The sequence below is a fragment of the Coregonus clupeaformis genome, unplaced genomic scaffold, assembly GCF_020615455.1.
Source record: "Coregonus clupeaformis isolate EN_2021a unplaced genomic scaffold, ASM2061545v1 scaf0050, whole genome shotgun sequence".
Classification (NCBI taxonomy): domain Eukaryota; kingdom Metazoa; phylum Chordata; class Actinopteri; order Salmoniformes; family Salmonidae; genus Coregonus; species Coregonus clupeaformis.
In genome coordinates, this window is record NW_025533505.1 from 531001 (window position 1) to 550403 (window position 19403).

Consider the following 19403-nt stretch of genomic DNA (forward strand, 5'->3'; position numbering starts at 1 on the left):
TGTGCGGTTAAAGTTCTCTCCAGGTTTTCCTTCCAGCCTAGCTGAATGTAGCAGCCTAGCTGAATGTAGCAGCCTACGGTGTGCGGTTAAAGATCTCTCCAGGTTTTCCTTCCAGCCTAGCTGAATGTAGCAGCCTACGGTGTGCGGTTAAAGTTCTCTCCAGGTTTTCCTTCCAGCCTAGCTGAATGTAGCAGCCTACGGTGTGTGGTTAAAGTTCTCTCCAGGTTTTCCTTCCAGCCTAGCTGAATGTAGCAGCCTACGGTGTGCGGTTAAAGTTCTCTCCAGGTTTTCCTTCCAGCCTAGCTGAATGTAGCAGCCTACGGTGTGCGGTTAAAGTTCTCTCCAGGTTTTCCTTCCAGCCTAGCTGAATGTAGCAGCCTAGCTGAATGTAGCAGCCTACGGTGTGCGGTTGAAGTTCTCTCCAGGTTTTCCTTCCAGCCTAGCTGAATGTAGCAGCCTACAGTGTGTGGTTGAAGTTCTCTCCAGGTTTTCCTTCCAGCCTAGCTGAATGTAGCAGCCTAGCTGAATGTAGCAGCCTACGGTGTGCGGTTAAAGTTCTCTCCAGGTTTTCCTTCCAGCCTAGCTGAATGTAGCAGCCTACGGTGTGCGGTTAAAGATCTCTCCAGGTTTTCCTTCCAGCCTAGCTGAATGTAGCAGCCTACGGTGTGCGGTTAAAGTTCTCTCCAGGTTTTCCTTCCAGCCTAGCTGAATGTAGCAGCCTACGGTGTGCGGTTGAAGTTCTCTCCAGGTTTTCCTTCCAGCCTAGCTGAATGTAGCAGCCTAGCTGAATGTAGCAGCCTACGGTGTGCGGTTGAAGTTCTCTCCAGGTTTTCCTTCCAGCCTAGCTGAATGTAGCAGCCTACGGTGTGCGGTTGAAGTTCTCTCCAGGTTTTCCTTCCAGCCTAGCTGAATGTAGCAGCCTAGCTGAATGTAGCAGCCTATGGTGTGCGGTTAAAGTTCTCTCCAGGTTTTCCTTCCAGCCTAGCTGAATGTAGCAGCCTAGCTGAATGTAGCAGCCTACGGTGTGCGGTTAAAGTTCTCTCCAGGTTTTCCTTCCAGCCTAGCTGAATGTAGCAGCCTACGGTGTGCGGTTAAAGATCTCTCCAGGTTTTCCTTCCAGCCTAGCTGAATGTAGCAGCCTACGGTGTGCGGTTAAAGTTCTCTCCAGGTTTTCCTTCCAGCCTAGCTGAATGTAGCAGCCTACGGTGTGCGGTTAAAGTTCTCTCCAGGTTTTCCTTCCAGCCTAGCTGAATGTAGCAGCCTACGGTGTGCGGTTAAAGTTCTCTCCAGGTTTTCCTTCCAGCCTAGCTGAATGTAGCAGCCTACGGTGTGCGGTTAAAGTTCTCTCCAGGTTTTCCTTCCAGCCTAGCTGAATGTAGCAGCCTAGCTGAATGTAGCAGCCTACGGTGTGCGGTTGAAGTTCTCTCCAGGTTTTCCTTCCAGCCTAGCTGAATGTAGCAGCCTACAGTGTGTGGTTGAAGTTCTCTCCAGGTTTTCCTTCCAGCCTAGCTGAATGTAGCAGCCTAGCTGAATGTAGCAGCCTACGGTGTGCGGTTAAAGTTCTCTCCAGGTTTTCCTTCCAGCCTAGCTGAATGTAGCAGCCTACGGTGTGCGGTTAAAGTTCTCTCCAGGTTTTCCTTCCAGCCTAGCTGAATGTAGCAGCCTACGGTGTGCGGTTAAAGTTCTCTCCAGGTTTTCCTTCCAGCCTAGCTGAATGTAGCAGCCTACGGTGTGCGGTTAAAGTTCTCTCCAGGTTTTCCTTCCAGCCTAGCTGAATGTAGCAGCCTAGCTGAATGTAGCAGCCTACGGTGTGCGGTTGAAGTTCTCTCCAGGTTTTCCTTCCAGCCTAGCTGAATGTAGCAGCCTACAGTGTGTGGTTGAAGTTCTCTCCAGGTTTTCCTTCCAGCCTAGCTGAATGTAGCAGCCTACGGTGTGTGGTTAAAGTTCTCTCCAGGTTTTCCTTCCAGCCTAGCTGAATGTAGCAGCCTACAGTGTGCGGTTAAAGTTCTCTCCAGGTTTTCCTTCCAGCCTAGCTGAATGTAGCAGCCTACGGTGTGTGGTTGAAGTTCTCTCCAGGTTTTCCTTCCAGCCTAGCTGAATGTAGCAGCCTACGGTGTGTGGTTAAAGTTCTCTCCAGGTTTTCCTTCCAGCCTAGCTGAATGTAGCAGCCTACGGTGTGCGGTTGAAGTTCTCTCCAGGTTTTCCTTCCAGCCTAGCTGAATGTAGCAGCCTACGGTGTGCGGTTGAAGTTCTCTCCAGGTTTTCCTTCCAGCCTAGCTGAATGTAGCAGCCTAGCTGAATGTAGCAGCCTACGGTGTGCGGTTGAAGTTCTCTCCAGGTTTTCCTTCCAGCCTAGCTGAATGTAGCAGCCTAGCTGAATGTAGCAGCCTATGGTGTGCGGTTAAAGTTCTCTCCAGGTTTTCCTTCCAGCCTAGCTGAATGTAGCAGCCTAGCTGAATGTAGCAGCCTACGGTGTGCGGTTAAAGTTCTCTCCAGGTTTTCCTTCCAGCCTAGCTGAATGTAGCAGCCTACGGTGTGCGGTTAAAGATCTCTCCAGGTTTTCCTTCCAGCCTAGCTGAATGTAGCAGCCTACGGTGTGCGGTTAAAGTTCTCTCCAGGTTTTCCTTCCAGCCTAGCTGAATGTAGCAGCCTACGGTGTGTGGTTAAAGTTCTCTCCAGGTTTTCCTTCCAGCCTAGCTGAATGTAGCAGCCTACGGTGTGCGGTGAAAGTTCTCTCCAGGTTTTCCTTCCAGCCTAGCTGAATGTAGCAGCCTACGGTGTGCGGTTAAAGTTCTCTCCAGGTTTTCCTTCCAGCCTAGCTGAATGTAGCAGCCTAGCTGAATGTAGCAGCCTACGGTGTGCGGTTGAAGTTCTCTCCAGGTTTTCCTTCCAGCCTAGCTGAATGTAGCAGCCTACAGTGTGTGGTTGAAAGTTCTCTCCAGGTTTTCCTTCCAGCCTAGCTGAATGTAGCAGCCTAGCTGAATGTAGCAGCCTATGGTGTGCGGTTAAAGTTCTCTCCAGGTTTTCCTTCCAGCCTAGCTGAATGTAGCAGCCTACGGTGTGCGGTTAAAGATCTCTCCAGGTTTTCCTTCCAGCCTAGCTGAATGTAGCAGCCTACGGTGTGCGGTTAAAGTTCTCTCCAGGTTTTCCTTCCAGCCTAGCTGAATGTAGCAGCCTACGGTGTGTGGTTAAAGTTCTCTCCAGGTTTTCCTTCCAGCCTAGCTGAATGTAGCAGCCTACGGTGTGCGGTTAAAGTTCTCTCCAGGTTTTCCTTCCAGCCTAGCTGAATGTAGCAGCCTACGGTGTGCGGTTAAAGTTCTCTCCAGGTTTTCCTTCCAGCCTAGCTGAATGTAGCAGCCTAGCTGAATGTAGCAGCCTACGGTGTGCGGTTGAAGTTCTCTCCAGGTTTTCCTTCCAGCCTAGCTGAATGTAGCAGCCTACAGTGTGTGGTTGAAGTTCTCTCCAGGTTTTCCTTCCAGCCTAGCTGAATGTAGCAGCCTACGGTGTGTGGTTAAAGTTCTCTCCAGGTTTTCCTTCCAGCCTAGCTGAATGTAGCAGCCTACGGTGTGCGGTTAAAGTTCTCTCCAGGTTTTCCTTCCAGCCTAGCTGAATGTAGCAGCCTACGGTGTGTGGTTAAAGATCTCTCCAGGTTTTCCTTCCAGCCTAGCTGAATGTAGCAGCCTACAGTGTGCGGTTAAAGTTCTCTCCAGGTTTTCCTTCCAGCCTAGCTGAATGTAGCAGCCTACGGTGTGTGGTTAAAGATCTCTCCAGGTTTTCCTTCCAGCCTAGCTGAATGTAGCAGCCTACAGTGTGCGGTTAAAGTTCTCTCCAGGTTTTCCTTCCAGCCTAGCTGAATGTAGCAGCCTACGGTGTGTGGTTGAAGTTCTCTCCAGGTTTTCCTTCCAGCCTAGCTGAATGTAGCAGCCTACGGTGTGTGGTTGAAGTTCTCTCCAGGTTTTCCTTCCAGCCTAGCTGAATGTAGCAGCCTACAGTGTGCGGTTAAAGTTCTCTCCAGGTTTTCCTTCCAGCCTAGCTGAATGTAGCAGCCTACGGTGTGTGGTTGGAGTTCTCTCCAGGTTTTCCTTCCAGCCTAGCTGAATGTAGCAGCCTACGGTGTGCGGTTAAAGTTCTCTCCAGGTTTTCCTTCCAGCCTAGCTGAATGTAGCAGCCTACGGTGTGTGGTTGAAGTTCTCTCCAGGTTTTCCTTCCAGCCTAGCTGAATGTAGCAGCCTACGGTGTGCGGTTAAAGTTCTCTCCAGGTTTTCCTTCCAGCCTAGCTGAATGTAGCAGCCTACGGTGTGTGGTTAAAGTTCTCTCCAGGTTTTCCTTCCAGCCTAGCTGAATGTAGCAGCCTACGGTGTGTGGTTAAAGTTCTCTCCAGGTTTTCCTTCCAGCCTAGCTGAATGTAGCAGCCTACGGTGTGCGGTTGAAGTTCTCTCCAGGTTTTCCTTCCAGCCTAGCTGAATGTAGCAGCCTACGGTGTGCGGTTGAAGTTCTCTCCAGGTTTTCCTTCCAGCCTAGCTGAATGTAGCAGACTACGGTGTGCGGTTGAAGTTCTCTCCAGGTTTTCCTTCCAGCCTAGCTGAATGTAGCAGCCTACGGTGTGTGGTTAAAGATCTCTCCAGGTTTTCCTTCCAGCCTAGCTGAATGTAGCAGCCTACGGTGTGCGGTTGAAAGACACCTACAGCCTTGTTTACGGCGCTGAATCCATCCCACTGAGAGGATTACACCGTGATGTGTAGACGCTGACTGACGTTGTTAGAGATAAGAAAACGGTTTAAAATGGATTACTAAAAGCAGATATACTACAAGGGTCTGAATCTGAACGAACATTCAATATATTGAAATAATCCCGTTTTTGCCTGTATGAGCGGCGGGTGAAGACACCGGGGCTGCAGTTGTTGAATTGATTTTCGTCCTGGCGGATATTTTGGATCAAACATCGTGTGGCTGACTCCGGGAGGGCGCGTTTTTCATTCATGTGCTAGCTAAAGCATACGGCCATCAAACCCGAGCCAAGCCTGCTCTCTCGTCCACGTTTGAGGATTGTCTCCCTCGCCGAGAGAGCAAAGTGGCATTTGGTTTTTAATAAATGGAGTCGGAAGATGCGGATTGTCAACTGATAGACATTCCTGACGCATGTTTTTCTATAACATTTCATACATCACTGGGTGGTTGGCTGGAATAACCAAACGTTGAGGGATTGTGATAATTCTATGATAGCGGCCGAAGACCAAGCATCGTAGTTTTCCTGCTGGATTGAAATCACCCCGCAGTGGATCCAAGACATTCCTCAGCACAGGAGACGGAGACCGTTGGTCTGCTAGTACGGGGCTAGCGGGCTAGCATTAGGCGACCGTTGGTCTGCTAGTACGGGGCTAGCGGGCTAGCATTAGGCGACCGTTGGTCTGCTAGTACGGGGCTAGCGGGCTAGCATTAGGCGACCGTTGGTCTGCTAGTACGGGGCTAGCGGGCTAGCATTAGGCGACCGTTGGTCTGCTAGTACGGGGCTAGCGGGCTAGCATTAGGCGACCGTTGGTCTGCTAGTACGGGGCTAGCGGGCTAGCATTAGGCGACCGTTGGTCTGCTAGTACGGGGCTAGCGGGCTAGCATTAGGCGACCGTTGGTCTGCTAGTACGGGGCTAGCGGGCTAGCATTAGGCGACCGTTGGTCTGCTGGTACGGGGCTAGCGGGCTAGCATTAGGCGACCGTTGGTCTGCTGGTACGGGGCTAGCGGGCTAGCATTAGGCGACCGTTGGTCTGCTAGTACGGGGCTAGCGGGCTAGCATTAGGCGACCGTTGGTCTGCTGGTACGGGCAGCGGGCTAGCATTAGGCGACGCTGGTCTGCTGGTACGGGGCTAGCGGGCTAGCATTAGGCGACCGTTGGTCTGCTAGTACGGGCTAGCGGGCTAGCATTAGGCGACCGTTGGTCTGCTAGTACGGGGCTAGCGGGCTAGCATTAGGCGACCGTTGGTCTGCTAGTACGGGGCTAGCGGGCTAGCATTAGGCGACCGTTGGTCTGCTAGTACGGGGCTAGCGGGCTAGCATTAGGCGACCGTTGGTCTGCTAGTACGGGGCTAGCGGGCTAGCATAGGCGACCGTTGGTCTGCTAGTACGGGGCTAGCATTAGGCTAGCTTGTCTCTGGCTTGCCGACGTTGCTAACAAGTCAACACTTGGGAATACAAGTCAGTTAGCAACGCTTTTTTTGTTTGTTCACTTTGGTCCACGTTCTTGGCCTTTTTGTGGACTGAGAAGCGACCTTATTGGCACCATTCATTAATTGGGTCATTCCCGTTTTTGTTTCTGACGCTGGGAGGAAGTTTTATTTTACAGGAATGAAGTCTAACACAGAAAAGGATGGTTTGACCTTGTTCTGTGGTCTGCTGCTGTGTGTCTCCGCGATCTGCCTTCGGGGCGCAAATGGAGAAAGTAAGTGTTTTATAACGTTTTCTAGCTAACTACTAGCTAATTGATGAATGAATACTGTATATACAATATTTTCTACGTCATCTTAATACACAACTGCACATCTCTTTGGTCCCAATAGTTGATCTTGTTCTAGCATGAGGCGACCCATTGTTAGTTGAATGAAACGTAGTGAACATTTACCTACAGGGACAACCTGTTGTCTGAACATTTCCTATTCTTCTGGACGGAAATCCGAGATTGTCCATTTACTATAATATGTTACCTTTCGTATGGTCTGTATTCATTTGTGGATGTTACGAATTACATTTCGCATGATATGTTATGAATTTGCAAAACATACAATATGTAACGAATTTTCTAAATGTATAAATGAAGAATTCCATTTAGTTGTGGCTAACGTTGGTTAGGAGTTAAGTTAGGGGAAGGGTTAGCTAAAAGGGTTAGCTAACATGCTAAGTAGGAAACAAGTAGTAAGTAGTTGAAAAGTTGCAGAAGTTGTCAGTGATGAGATTCGAACACGCAACCTTTGGGTTGCTAGACGTTTGCATTATAGGTCGACTAAACAATCCTCCTTTCATTTTTTAGCCTTAAGTAACCTTCTGTCTTATGTAAACAACATGTAATTACAATATCTGGATATTTGAATAGTGAAATGATTTCAAACCCCCATCCCTAGCATGAAAACTACCATTGTTAGGCTAAGTCTGTTTCTCCAGCTCTCTAGAATTCTTTATTGGGGTTTAGATGAAATTGAAAAGTACATAAAGTCTCTTCCATTGTTTTTCTCTCTCCTGTCCAGTTTGTGGTCCCAGCATCGACATCGGTAATGACATCAGTGAGTTCCGTCGCCTGGAGAATTGTACAATCGTGGAGGGCTACCTCCAGATCCTCCTAATAGGAGACAAGAACTACAACATCAACCAGGAAGTCTTCCGATCGCTGTCCTTCCCCAAACTCACCATGATCACGGACTACCTGCTGCTGTTCAGGTTAGCGGACCAGACACACACCTTCCACCTCCTCTCCTCAACGATTTCACTCTTATTCCTTTTATTCATCTCTTTGATTATTCCTGCTTGTTTTTCTGTTACCTCCTTCATGTTGTTGTTGTTTTACTGTAAAGTGTGTTGCTGCAGTTTTAAATGCACTTTAAACAAAGTTTTGATTGTATTTTGTATTCAGAGTCTCGGGCCTGGACTCCCTTTCCACCCTGTTCCCCAACCTCACGGTGATCCGAGGGCGTAACCTCTTTTATAACTACGCCCTGGTGATCTTTGAGATGACCTCTCTGAAGGACATCGGCCTCTACAGCCTCCAGAACATCACTAGAGGAGCCATTCGGATCGAGAAGAACCCTGAGCTCTGCTATCTGGACTCTGTGGACTGGTCTCTTATAATGGATGCTGAGTTGAATAACTTCATAGCAGGGAATAAACAGAGTAAGGAGTGTGGGGATGTGTGTCCTGGCATCATGGAGGATAACCCTCAATGCATCAAGACCAGCTTCAATGACAACTTCAACTATCGCTGCTGGACCTCCAACCACTGCCAGAAAGGTAGGAACAGTCTCAGGTTTTCTATCAATCTATCCATCCTCGTCCGCTGTTTGAATGAGTGGGGCTAGCTGATGGTGGCGCAGTGGTCTAAGGCACTGCATCGCAGTGCTAGCTGTGCCACTAGAGATCCTGGTTCGAATCCAGGCTCTGTCATAGCCGGCCGTGACCGGGAGACCCATGGGGCGGCGCGCTATTGGCCCAGCGTCGTCCAGGGTAGGGGAGGGAATGGCCGGCAGGGATGTAGCTCAGTTGATAGAGCATGGCGTTTGCAACGCCAGGGTTGTGGGTTCGATTCCCGCAGGGGGTATGAAAAAAAAATAATAATAATGTAAGTCGCTCTGGATAAGAGCGTCTGCTAAATGACGTAAATGTAAAATGTAAATGGTTTGGTTCACATTCCCAATGCAGTTGATATTTTCTCAAGTGAAAAGGCTTCCTCTTAAAAGAGTTTCACTTCCTTTGGTTCCGAAAGATTGTTGCTAGTCTATTTCAACATGCTAAGTGGGAAGTTTTTGCCATGTGTATGTTTATAAAGCTGATGTTATTGTACGATATCAGCCTTTTATGGATGGAGTTGTACGATATCAGCCTTTTATGGATGGAGTTGTACGATATCAGCCTTTTATGGATGGAGTTGTATGATATCGGCCTTTTTATGGATGGAGTTGTATGATATTTGCCTTTTTATGGTCGAAAAGGACCGATATAAGATGCGGAGAAAATGCTCAATTTAGTTGATTGTTTTAATATTTGTCCTGAAGAGGGCGCTCTTTACATGGCTATAAGCCTATCTTGCCTTGGTGCGCTACAGCAACACTGAACACTATTACCCCAATGCATCGACACCAGTCAGAGAGGAGAGTGAACTGCTGCGTACTGACTGTTACTGCTTCTACTCTGAGGAGATTGAAGCAGGCCAGCTCAATAAAGTGACAGAAATGCGCACTGGCCATTAGGGGTGTGAACGTTTAAACGACATTGGGATCTTTAACGTTAAGAAAAAAATCCCTAACCGAAAAACTGATTTTTTTTAAAACAAAGTTTTAATCACAGTGCAGTTATCACAAAACTACCACTAACAAGCCCCGATCGTCATAAAGGAAAAAAAAAAAATCCTAATGCAACAATGCTGTAACGTTAGCCGGAGGACATATGCATCTTTCAGATGATTTCCACGGATATAATGCCCTCCGCACGTCATCGTCATTTGGAAAAATGTCAGAGTGAGACAGGGAAGTGAGCGCAGCCAAGCCCTGTATGGCAATATTTTGAGACGTTAAATGAGAAGGTGATGAAATGACAACTGAAATTGAGCTAAAGTGACAGTACAGGTGCAATGATGAAAGAGTGAGAAAATCACAGCGCTGATTACAGAAATGATTGCAGTTGATATTCAGACATTGTCAATGTTAGAGGATGTCTTATCTCCCTCACTAACTTTAAGCATCAGTTGTCAGAGCACCTTACCGATCACTGCACCTGTACACAGCCCATCTGAAATTAGCCCACCCAACTACCTCAACCCCATATTGTTATTTATTTTGCTCATTTGCACCCCAGTATCTCTATTTGCACATAATCTCTTGCACATCTAGCATTCCAGTACATTGTAATTATTTTGCACTATGGCCTATTTATTGCCATACCTCCATAACTTACTACATTTGCACACACTGTACATATATTTTCTGTGGTATTTTTGACTTTATGTTTTGTTTACCCCATATGTAACTCTGTGTTGTTGTTTTTATCGCACTGCTTTGCTTTATCTTGGCCAGGTCGCAGTTGTAAATGAGAACTTGTTCTCAACTGGTTTATCTGGTTAAATAAAGGTGAAAAAAAAAAAAACTAGTGATAGACAGAGCTAGGATTGAAGCCTTAGCTGATTAGTACTGTGTATTGTCAGATAAGCAGCCACTGGACCAGAACCCCAGCCTGTATATGTGTTGAGGTGTTTTAGTGGACCAGAACCCCAGCCTGTATATGTGTTGAGGTGTTTTAGTGGACCAGAACCCCAGCCTGTATATGTGTTGAGGTGTTTTAGTGGACCAGAACCCCAGCCTGTATATGTGTTGAGGTGTTTTAGTGGACCAGAACCCCAGCCTGTATATGTGTTGAGGTGTTTTAGTGGACCAGAACCCCAGCCTGTATATGTGTTGAGGTGTTTTAGTGGACCAGAACCCCAGCCTGTATATGTGTTGAGGTGTTTTAGTGGACCAGAACCCCAGCCTGTATATGTGTTGAGGTGTTTTAGTGGACCAGAACCCCAGCCTGTATATGTGTTGAGGTGTTTTAGTGGACCAGAACCCCAGCCTGTATATGTGTTGAGGTGTTTTAGTGGACCAGAACCCCAGCCTGTATATGTGTTGAGGTGTTTTAGTGGACCAGAACCCCAGCCTGTATATGTGTTGAGGTGTTTTAGTGGACCAGAACCCCAGCCTGTATATGTGTTGAGGTGTTTTAGTGGAGCAGTCTAACATTGTGTCCCAAATGGCACCCCATTCCCTACTACTGTTTTACCAGAGCCCCTAATTCACTCTATAGGGAATAGGGTGCCATTTGGAACTCACATTGGTAGTGGGGCAGGTAGCCTAGTGGTTACGGCGTTGGGCCAGTAATCAAAAGGTCGCTGGTTTGAATCCCAGTGCAGACTAGGTGAAAAATCTCCTGATGTGCCCTTGAGCAAGGCACTTAATCCTAATCTGGATAAGAGTGTCTGCTAAATGTCTCAAATGTAGTGGTGCTGGGTTTCATTTAGCAGGAGGTGTTGTAGTAGTTGATAGACAGTTACACGACATGGACAAAGGTATGTGGACACCTGCTCCTCCAACATCTCATTCCTAAATCATGGCCATTCATATGGAGTTGGTCCCTCCTTTGCTGCTATAACAGCCTCCAGTCTTCTGGGAAGGCTTTCCACTAGATGTTGGAACATCACTAGAACTAAGTGGCCGGAACCATGAAAAACAGCCCCAGACCATTATTCCTCCTCCACCAAACTTTACAGTTGGCACTATGCATTGGGACAGGTAGCGTTCTCCTGGAATCTGCCAAACCCAGATTCGTCCGTCGGACTGCCAGATGGTGGTCGGACTGCCAGATGGTGAAGCGTGATTCATCACTCCAGAGAACGTGTTTCCACTGCTCCAGAGTCCAATGTCGGTGAGCTTTACACCACTCCAGCCGACGCTTGGCATTGCGCATGGTGATCTTAGGCTTGTGTGCGGCTACTCGGCTATGGAAACCCATTTCATGAAGCTCTCGACGAACAGTTATTGGGCTGACATTGCTTCCAGAGGCAGTTTGGAACTCAGTAGTGAGTGTTGCAACTGAGGACAGACAATTATTACGTGCTTCAGCACTCGGTGGTCCCGTTCTGTGAGCTTGTGGCCTACCACTTCGCGGCTGAGCCGTTGTTGCTCCTAGACGTTTCCACTTCACAATAACAGAACTTACAGTTGACCGGGGCAGCACTAGCAGAGCAGAAATTTGACGAACTGACTTGTTGGAAAGGTGGCATCCTATGATGGTGCCACATTGAAAGTCACTGAGGTCTTCAGTACCATTCTACTGCCAATGTTTGTCTATGGAGATTACATGGCTGTGAGCTCTATTTTATACAACTGTCAGCAACGGGTGTGGCTGAAATAGCGGAATCCACTAATTTGAAGGGGTGTCCACATACTTTTGTATCTAGATGTTCTAGTGGTAGACAGACAGTTCTCTAGATGTTCTAGTGGTAGACAGACAGTTATCTAGATGTTCTAGTGGTAGACAGACAGTTCTCTAGATGTTCTAGTGGTAGACAGACAGTTCTCTAGATGTTCTAGTGGTAGACAGACAGTTATCTAGATGTTCTAGTGGTAGACAGACAGTTCTCTAGATGTTCTAGTGGTAGACAGACAGTTATCTAGATGTTCTAGTGGTAGACAGACAGTTCTCTAGATGTTCTAGTGGTAGACAGACAGTTCTCTAGATGTTCTAGTGGTAGACAGACAGTTATCTAGATGTTCTAGTGGTAGACAGACAGTTATCTAGATGTTCTAGTGGTAGACAGACAGTTATCTAGATGTTCTAGTGGTAGACAGACAGTTATCTAGATGTTCTAGTGGTAGACAGACAGTTCTCTAGATGTTCTAGTGGTAGACAGACAGTTCTCTAGATGTTCTAGTGGTAGACAGACAGTTATCTAGATGTTCTAGTGGTAGACAGACAGTTCTCTAGATGTTCTAGTGGTAGACAGACAGTTATCTAGATGTTCTAGTGGTAGACAGACAGTTCTCTAGATGTTCTAGTGGTAGACAGACAGTTCTCTAGATGTTCTAGTGGTAGACAGACAGTTCTCTAGATGTTCTAGTGGTAGACAGACAGTTATCTAGATGTTCTAGTGGTAGACAGACAGTTATCTAGATGTTCTAGTGGTAGACAGACAGTTATCTAGATGTTCTAGTGGTAGACAGACAGTTATCTAGATGTTCTAGTGGTAGACAGACAGTTATCTAGATGTTCTAGTGGTAGACAGACAGTTATCTAGATGTTCTAGTGGTAGACAGACAGTTATCTAGATGTTCTAGTGGTAGACAGACAGTTCTCTAGATGTTCTAGTGGTAGACAGACAGTTCTCTAGATGTTCTAGTGGTAGACAGACAGTTCTCTAGATGTTCTAGTGGGGATCTGATAGTATTTCTGATTGGCTTAACGGACTACCACTAATGACCTGTGGAGCTTCTCACAGTAATGTTTTCTCCAGCTCAAACAGCAAGTAAACAAAGTCTGTTTTTACATCCATTGAAAATTACAAACGTTCCTCAATGTATTTGAAAAATCTTTCCAGCTCTCTCCCTTTCGATAACCACTCGGCGTGAAAGGGAAACATGTCATGTTCTGGTCCAGTGGAAACATCAGAAAATAGGCTTCTGATCAGTGCTTAAGTTGGACTGAAATAGGTTCCGGTTCTTATTCTGGGTGCTGGTACTGTCTATATTTAGGTGCAGGAGCTCCACTATGCCTTTCAGCTGTAATTTCAGGACCTTTTGAAGCTTGTTCCAAGCAGAGAACTAACTGGAAAGCTTTTTTCCCTAGCTCTCTACGGGCCTAGGGCATAATCAACCGGTGTGTCCTCAAAGCTTCCTCTCTGTGGACACAGTAAATAATGAAGTGATCCCATCCACTTGACACCTCGGCGCCACTGCACCGGGGAGCAAACATCTAGTTAGAACGGAAACAGAGGGAGGGCGGGGTTAAGAGACGGGATAGGGCGGGGTTAAGAGACGGGATAGGGCGGGGTTAAGAGACTGGGAGAGGGCGGGGTTAAGAGACTGGAGAGGGCGGGGTTAAGAGACTGGAGAGGGCGGGGTTAAGAGACTGGATAGGGTGGGGTTAAGAGACTGGAGAGGGCGGGGTTAAGAGACTGGATAGGGTGGGGTTAAGAGACTGGAGAGGGCGGGGTTAAGAGACTGGAGAGGGCGGCTGACTGGCTGGCTGCTGCAGAGTTTGAGTCTCTGTGACCTCTCCTCTCTCAGCGTTCCGCTGCTACACATGCTAGTGTCGTCACCATACCAGTATTTTGACTTGTAGGTTTAGTATCACGATACTAGATACCAAAACAATACCACAAAAAAAGGCATATTAGCCGAATTAGCAGAATGGCACTTGATCCAGTCGAACTCCGCTGCTGCTCTATTCAGTCATTGGGCCTCTTTCGAGTTCAAGATCATTACATTAGAACATTTTTGTCCTTTTTTTAAAACCAATTATATAATGATACAATCAACTTGACTTTGTTTTTACCAATCTAACTACAAAACAACAACATTGTAATCATTTATTTGAATGGTAAATCAAAATCTAGGTCTATTCACAATACAGGTGAATGCATATTATTCAATAGGAGTGTGTGCATGCATTGAGTTATGGAGCTTATTTTAGCTGATTTCATTGGGCTACAGATGACAAACAATCCCTTCCATTTAGGACTTACAGTATTCTATTGGCAACTGGTAGGATAAAATATTTGATTGTACTGATCAACATTAGCATAGAAAAAGCCATCTCTTCTTTTGTAAATGTGTGCGCTGTCTCCTTAAGAATGAAGAGGAGAGGCTCTTCCTACTATAAAGGGGCTGGTTAGGGATGGACTCGGCAGGCCAGACAGCTGGAACAGGCTGAGGCTCTTCCTACTATAAAGGGGCTGGTTAGGGATGGACTCGGCAGGCCAGACAGCTGGAACAGGCTGAGGCTCTTCCTACTATAAAGGGGCTGGTTAGGGATGGACTCGGCAGGCCAGACAGCTGGAACAGGCTGAGGCTCTTCCCTACTATAAAGGGCCTGGTTAGGGATGGACTCGGCAGGCCAGACAGCTGGAACAGGCTGAGGCTCTTCCTACTATAAAGGGGCTGGTTAGGGATGGACTCGGCAGGCCAGACAGCTGGAACAGGCTGAGGCTCTTCCTACTATAAAGGGGCTGGTTAGGGATGGACTCGGCAGGCCAGACAGCTGGAACAGGCTGAGGCTCTTCCTACTATAAAGGAGCTGGTTAGGGATGGACTCGGCAGGCCAGACAGCTGGAACAGGCTGAGGCTCTTCCTACTATAAAGGGGCTGGTTAGGGATGGACTCGGCAGGCCAGACAGCTGGAACAGGCTGAGGCTCTTCCTACTATAAAGGGGCTGGTTAGGGATGGACTCGGCAGGCCAGACAGCTGGAACAGGCTGAGGCTCTTCCTACTATAAAGGGGCTGGTTAGGGATGGACTCGGCAGGCCAGACAGCTGGAACAGGCTGAGGCTCTTCCTACTATAAAGGGGCTGGTTAGGGATGGACTCGGCAGGCCAGACAGCTGGAACAGGCTGAGGCTCTTCCTACTATAAAGGGCCTGGTTAGGGATGGACTCGGCAGGCCAGACAGCTGGAACAGGCTGAGGCTCTTCCTACTATAAAGGGGCTGGTTAGGGATGGACTCGGCAGGCCAGACAGCTGGAACAGGCTGAGGCTCTTCCTACTATAAAGGGGCTGGTTAGGGATGGACTCGGCAGGCCAGACAGCTGGAACAGGCTGAGGCTCTTCCTACTATAAAGGAGCTGGTTAGGGATGGACTCGGCAGGCCAGACAGCTGGAACAGGCTGAGGCTCTTCCTACTATAAAGGGGCTGGTTAGGGATGGACTCGGCAGGCCAGACAGCTGGAACAGGCTGAGGCTCTTCCTACTATAAAGGGCCTGGTTAGGGATGGACTCGGCAGGCCAGACAGCTGGAACAGGCTGAGGCTCTTCCTACTATAAAGGGCCTGGTTAGGGATGGACTCGGCAGGCCAGACAGCTGGAACAGGCTGAGGCTCTTCCTACTATAAAGGGCCTGGTTAGGGATGGACTCGGCAGGCCAGACAGCTGGAACAGGCTGAGGCTCTTCCTACTATAAAGGGCCTGGTTAGGGATGGACTCGGCAGGCCAGACAGCTGGAACAGGCTGAGGCTCTTCCTACTATAAAGGGCCTGGTTAGGGATGGACTCGGCAGGCCAGACAGCTGGAACAGGCTGAGGCTCTTCCTACTATAAAGGTTAGGGATGGACTCGGCAGGCCAGACAGCTGGAACAGGCTGAGGCTCTTCCTACTATAAAGGGGCTGGTTAGGGATGGACTCGGCAGGCCAGACAGCTGGAACAGGCTGAGGCTCTTCCTACTATAAAGGGGCTGGTTAGGGATGGACTCGGCAGGCCAGACAGCTGGAACAGGCTGAGGCTCTTCCTACTATAAAGGGCCTGGTTAGGGATGGACTCGGCAGGCCAGACAGCTGGAACAGGCTGAGGCTCTTCCTACTATAAAGGTTAGGGATGGACTCGGCAGGCCAGACAGCTGGAACAGGCTGAGGCTCTTCCTACTATAAAGGGGCTGGTTAGGGATGGACTCGGCAGGCCAGACAGCTGGAACAGGCTGAGGCTCTTCCTACTATAAAGGAGCTGGTTAGGGATGGACTCGGCAGGCCAGACAGCTGGAACAGGCTGAGGCTCTTTCTACTATAAAGGGGCTGGTTAGGGATGGACTCGGCAGGCCAGACAGCTGGAACAGGCTGAGGCTCTTCCTACTATAAAGGGCCTGGTTAGGGATGGACTCGGCAGGCCAGACAGCTGGAACAGGCTGAGGCTCTTCCTACTATAAAGGGGGCTGGTTAGGGGATGGACTCGGCAGGCCAGACAGCTGGAACAGGCTGAGGCTCTTCCTACTATAAAGGGGCTGGTTAGGGATGGACTCGGCAGGCCAGACAGCTGGAACAGGCTGAGGCTCTTCCTACTATAAAGGGGCTGGTTAGGGATGGACTCGGCAGGCCAGACAGCTGGAACAGGCTGAGGCTCTTCCTACTATAAAGGGCCTGGTTAGGGATGGACTCGGCAGGCCAGACAGCTGGAACAGGCTGAGGCTCTTCCTACTATAAAGGGGCTGGTTAGGGATGGACTCGGCAGGCCAGACAGCTGGAACAGGCTGAGGCTCTTCCTACTATAAAGGAGCTGGTTAGGGATGGACTCGGCAGGCCAGACAGCTGGAACAGGCTGAGGCTCTTCCTACTATAAAGGAGCTGGTTAGGGATGGACTCGGCAGGCCAGACAGCTGGAACAGGCTGAGGCTCTTCCTACTATAAAGGGGCTGGTTAGGGATGGACTCGGCAGTTCAGACAGCTGGAACAGGCTGAGGCTCTTCCTACTATAAAGGGGCTGGTTAGGGATGGACTCGGCAGGCCAGACAGCTGAAAAAGGCTGAGGCTCTTCCTACTATAAAGGTTAGGGATGGACTCGGCAGGCCAGACAGCTGGAACAGGCTGAGGCTCTTCCTACTATAAAGGGGCTGGTTAGGGATGGACTCGGCAGGCCAGACAGCTGGAACAGGCTGAGGCTCTTCCTACTATAAAGGGGCTGGTTAGGGATGGACTCGGCAGGCCAGACAGCTGGAACAGGCTGAGGCTCTTCCTACTATAAAGGAGCTGGTAGGGATGGACTCGGCAGGCCAGACAGCTGGAACAGGCTGAGGCTCTTCCTACTATAAAGGGGCTGGTTAGGGGATGGACTCGGCAGGCCAGACAGCTGGAACAGGCTGAGGCTCTTCCTACTATAAAGGGGCTGGTTAGGGATGGACTCGGCAGGCCAGACAGCTGGAACAGGCTGAGGCTCTTCCTACTATAAAGGGGCTGGTTAGGGATGGACTCGGCAGGCCAGACAGCTGGAACAGGCTGAGGCTCTTCCTACTATAAAGGAGCTGGTTAGGGATGGACTCGGCAGGCCAGACAGCTGGAACAGGTCGAGGCTCTTCCTACTATAAAGGGGCTGGTTAGGGATGGACTCGGCAGGCCAGACAGCTGGAACAGGCTGAGGCTCTTCCTACTATAAAGGAGCTGGTTAGGGATGGACTCGGTTAGTACAATATTCAAATATCCAAACGGACGTTAATATTCAAATACTTGCGTGAGCATAAATTTTTTAAGAAAATAATATCATAGGCCTATTTTAACAATGAAAAGGCTTTGTCTAAATTAAACGATCTATGTAACATTACTACACACAAGGATATACTGACAACAAACTTTTGAATGTAGTTTTTCAGATGTGCGCCCCATAAAAATACATACCGCAGTAGCCTACACGGGTTTCACACGTTTGTTCTTATTGATGGGCCAATCAGTGGCTACTCTCTCTCTTTCTCCCTCCCGTGTAAAACTCTCAGGCCCCTGCCAATCTCACTGCTGCAAGCAAGCGGCACCCAAGTCTCGCTGGTTCCAAGCTAGTTCCCAAGTCTCGCTGGTTCCAAGCTAGTTCCCAAGTCTCGCTGGTTCCAAGCTAGTTCCCAAGTCTCGCTGGTTCCAAGCTAGTTCCCAAGTTTAAACAAAGTTTTATTTTGTTTACATGTATTTAGACTATCCGGATATCTGAAAAGATTTCATGATATTATTCGAATAGTGAAATTATTTCAAATGCCCATCCCTAGCGCTGATACAGACTTGATCCTCTCAAGAAGTACCGAACGTAACAAAAATTCTAGTACCGAACCGCTTTTTTAATCGAAAATGTATGGAGGTTTTGGTATACCGTGCAACTCTCTCTCACACACACACACACACACACACACACACACACACACACACACACACACACACACACACAGTCTGACCTCTCATCACCACACCACTACGCTGCCTCACCTCCCTCCATACAACAACCACTTGTAGCTTTCTTTAATCTGCTGTTTACATTTCAAATGCCAAAAAATACAGACCTGATATCACCTCTGTCTGGTCTGGTCTGGTCTGTCTGGTCTGGTCTGTCTGGTCTGTCTGGTCTGTCTGGTCTGTCTGGTCTGGTCTGTCTGGTCTGTCTGGTCTGTCTGGTCTGTCTGGTCTGTCTGGTCTGTCTGGTCTGGTCTGGTCTGGTCTGGTCTGTCTGGTCTGTCTGGTCTGGTCTGTCTGGTCTGGTCTGTCTGGTCTGGTCTGTCTGGTCTGTCTGGTCTGGTCTGTCTGGTCTGGTCTGGTCTGTCTGGTCTGGTCTGTCTGGTCTGTCTGGTCTGTCTGGTCTGTCTGGTCTGTCTGGTCTGTCTGGTCTGGTCTGTCTGGTCTGGTCTGGTCTGGTCTGGTCTGGCTCGTCTGGTCTGGTCTGGTCTGGTCTGGTCTGTCTGGTCTGTCTGGTCTGGTCTGGTCTGGTCTGGTCTGGTCTGTCTGGTCTGGTCTGGTCTGGTCTGGTCTGGTCTGTCTGGTCTGTCTGGTCTGGTCTGTCTGGTCTGGTCTGGTCTGGTCTGTCTGGTCTGTCTGGTCTGTCTGGTCTGGTCTGTCTGGTCTGTCTGGTTTGGTCTGGTCTGTCTGGTCTGTCTGGTCTGTCTGGTCTGGTCTGTCTGGTCTGTCTGGTCTGGTCTGGTCTGTCTGGTCTGTCTGGTCTGGTCTGGTCTGGTCTGTCTGGTCTGTCTGGTCTGGTCTGGTCTGGTCTGTCTGGTCTGTCTGGTCTGGTCTGGTCTGGTCTGGTCTGGTCTGTCTGGTCTGGTCTGTCTGGTCTGGTCTGGTCTGGTCTGGTCTGTCTGGTCTGGTCTGTCTGGTCTGGTCTGGTCTGGTCTGTCTGGTCTGGTCTGTCTGGTCTGGTCTGTCTGGTCTGGTCTGGTCTGGTCTGGTCTGGTCTGTCTGGTCTGGTCTGTCTGGTCTGGTCTGGTCTGGTCTGTCTGGTCTGGTCTGTCTGGTCTGGTCTGTCTGGTCTGGTCTGTCTGGTCTGTCTGGTCTGGTCTGTCTGGTCTGTCTGGTCTGTCTGGTCTGGTCTGTCTGGTCTGGTCTGTCTGGTCTGTCTGGTCTGTCTGGTCTGGTCTGTCTGGTCTGTCTGGTCTGGTCTGGTCTGTCTGGTCTGGTCTGGTCTGTCTGGTCTGGTCTGTCTGGTCTGTCTGGTCTGGTCTGGTCTGGTCTGTCTG

General features: G+C 49.0%; 1 protein-coding gene across 1 annotated transcript in view; it reads left to right on the plus strand.

Annotated features, from left to right (window-relative positions):
* Nucleotides 1-5905: 5905 nt before the first annotated feature.
* Nucleotides 5906-19403, plus strand: part of LOC121555650 (insulin-like growth factor 1 receptor) — a 203923-nt gene continuing 190425 nt past the window's right edge. The window contains exons 1-3 of the mRNA XM_041869475.2: nucleotides 5906-6431; nucleotides 7231-7420; nucleotides 7614-7987. Of these exons, the coding sequence (XP_041725409.1) occupies nucleotides 6338-6431; nucleotides 7231-7420; nucleotides 7614-7987 (658 nt within the window). The 5' untranslated portion in view covers nucleotides 5906-6337. The remainder of the gene's footprint in view (nucleotides 6432-7230; nucleotides 7421-7613; nucleotides 7988-19403) is intronic.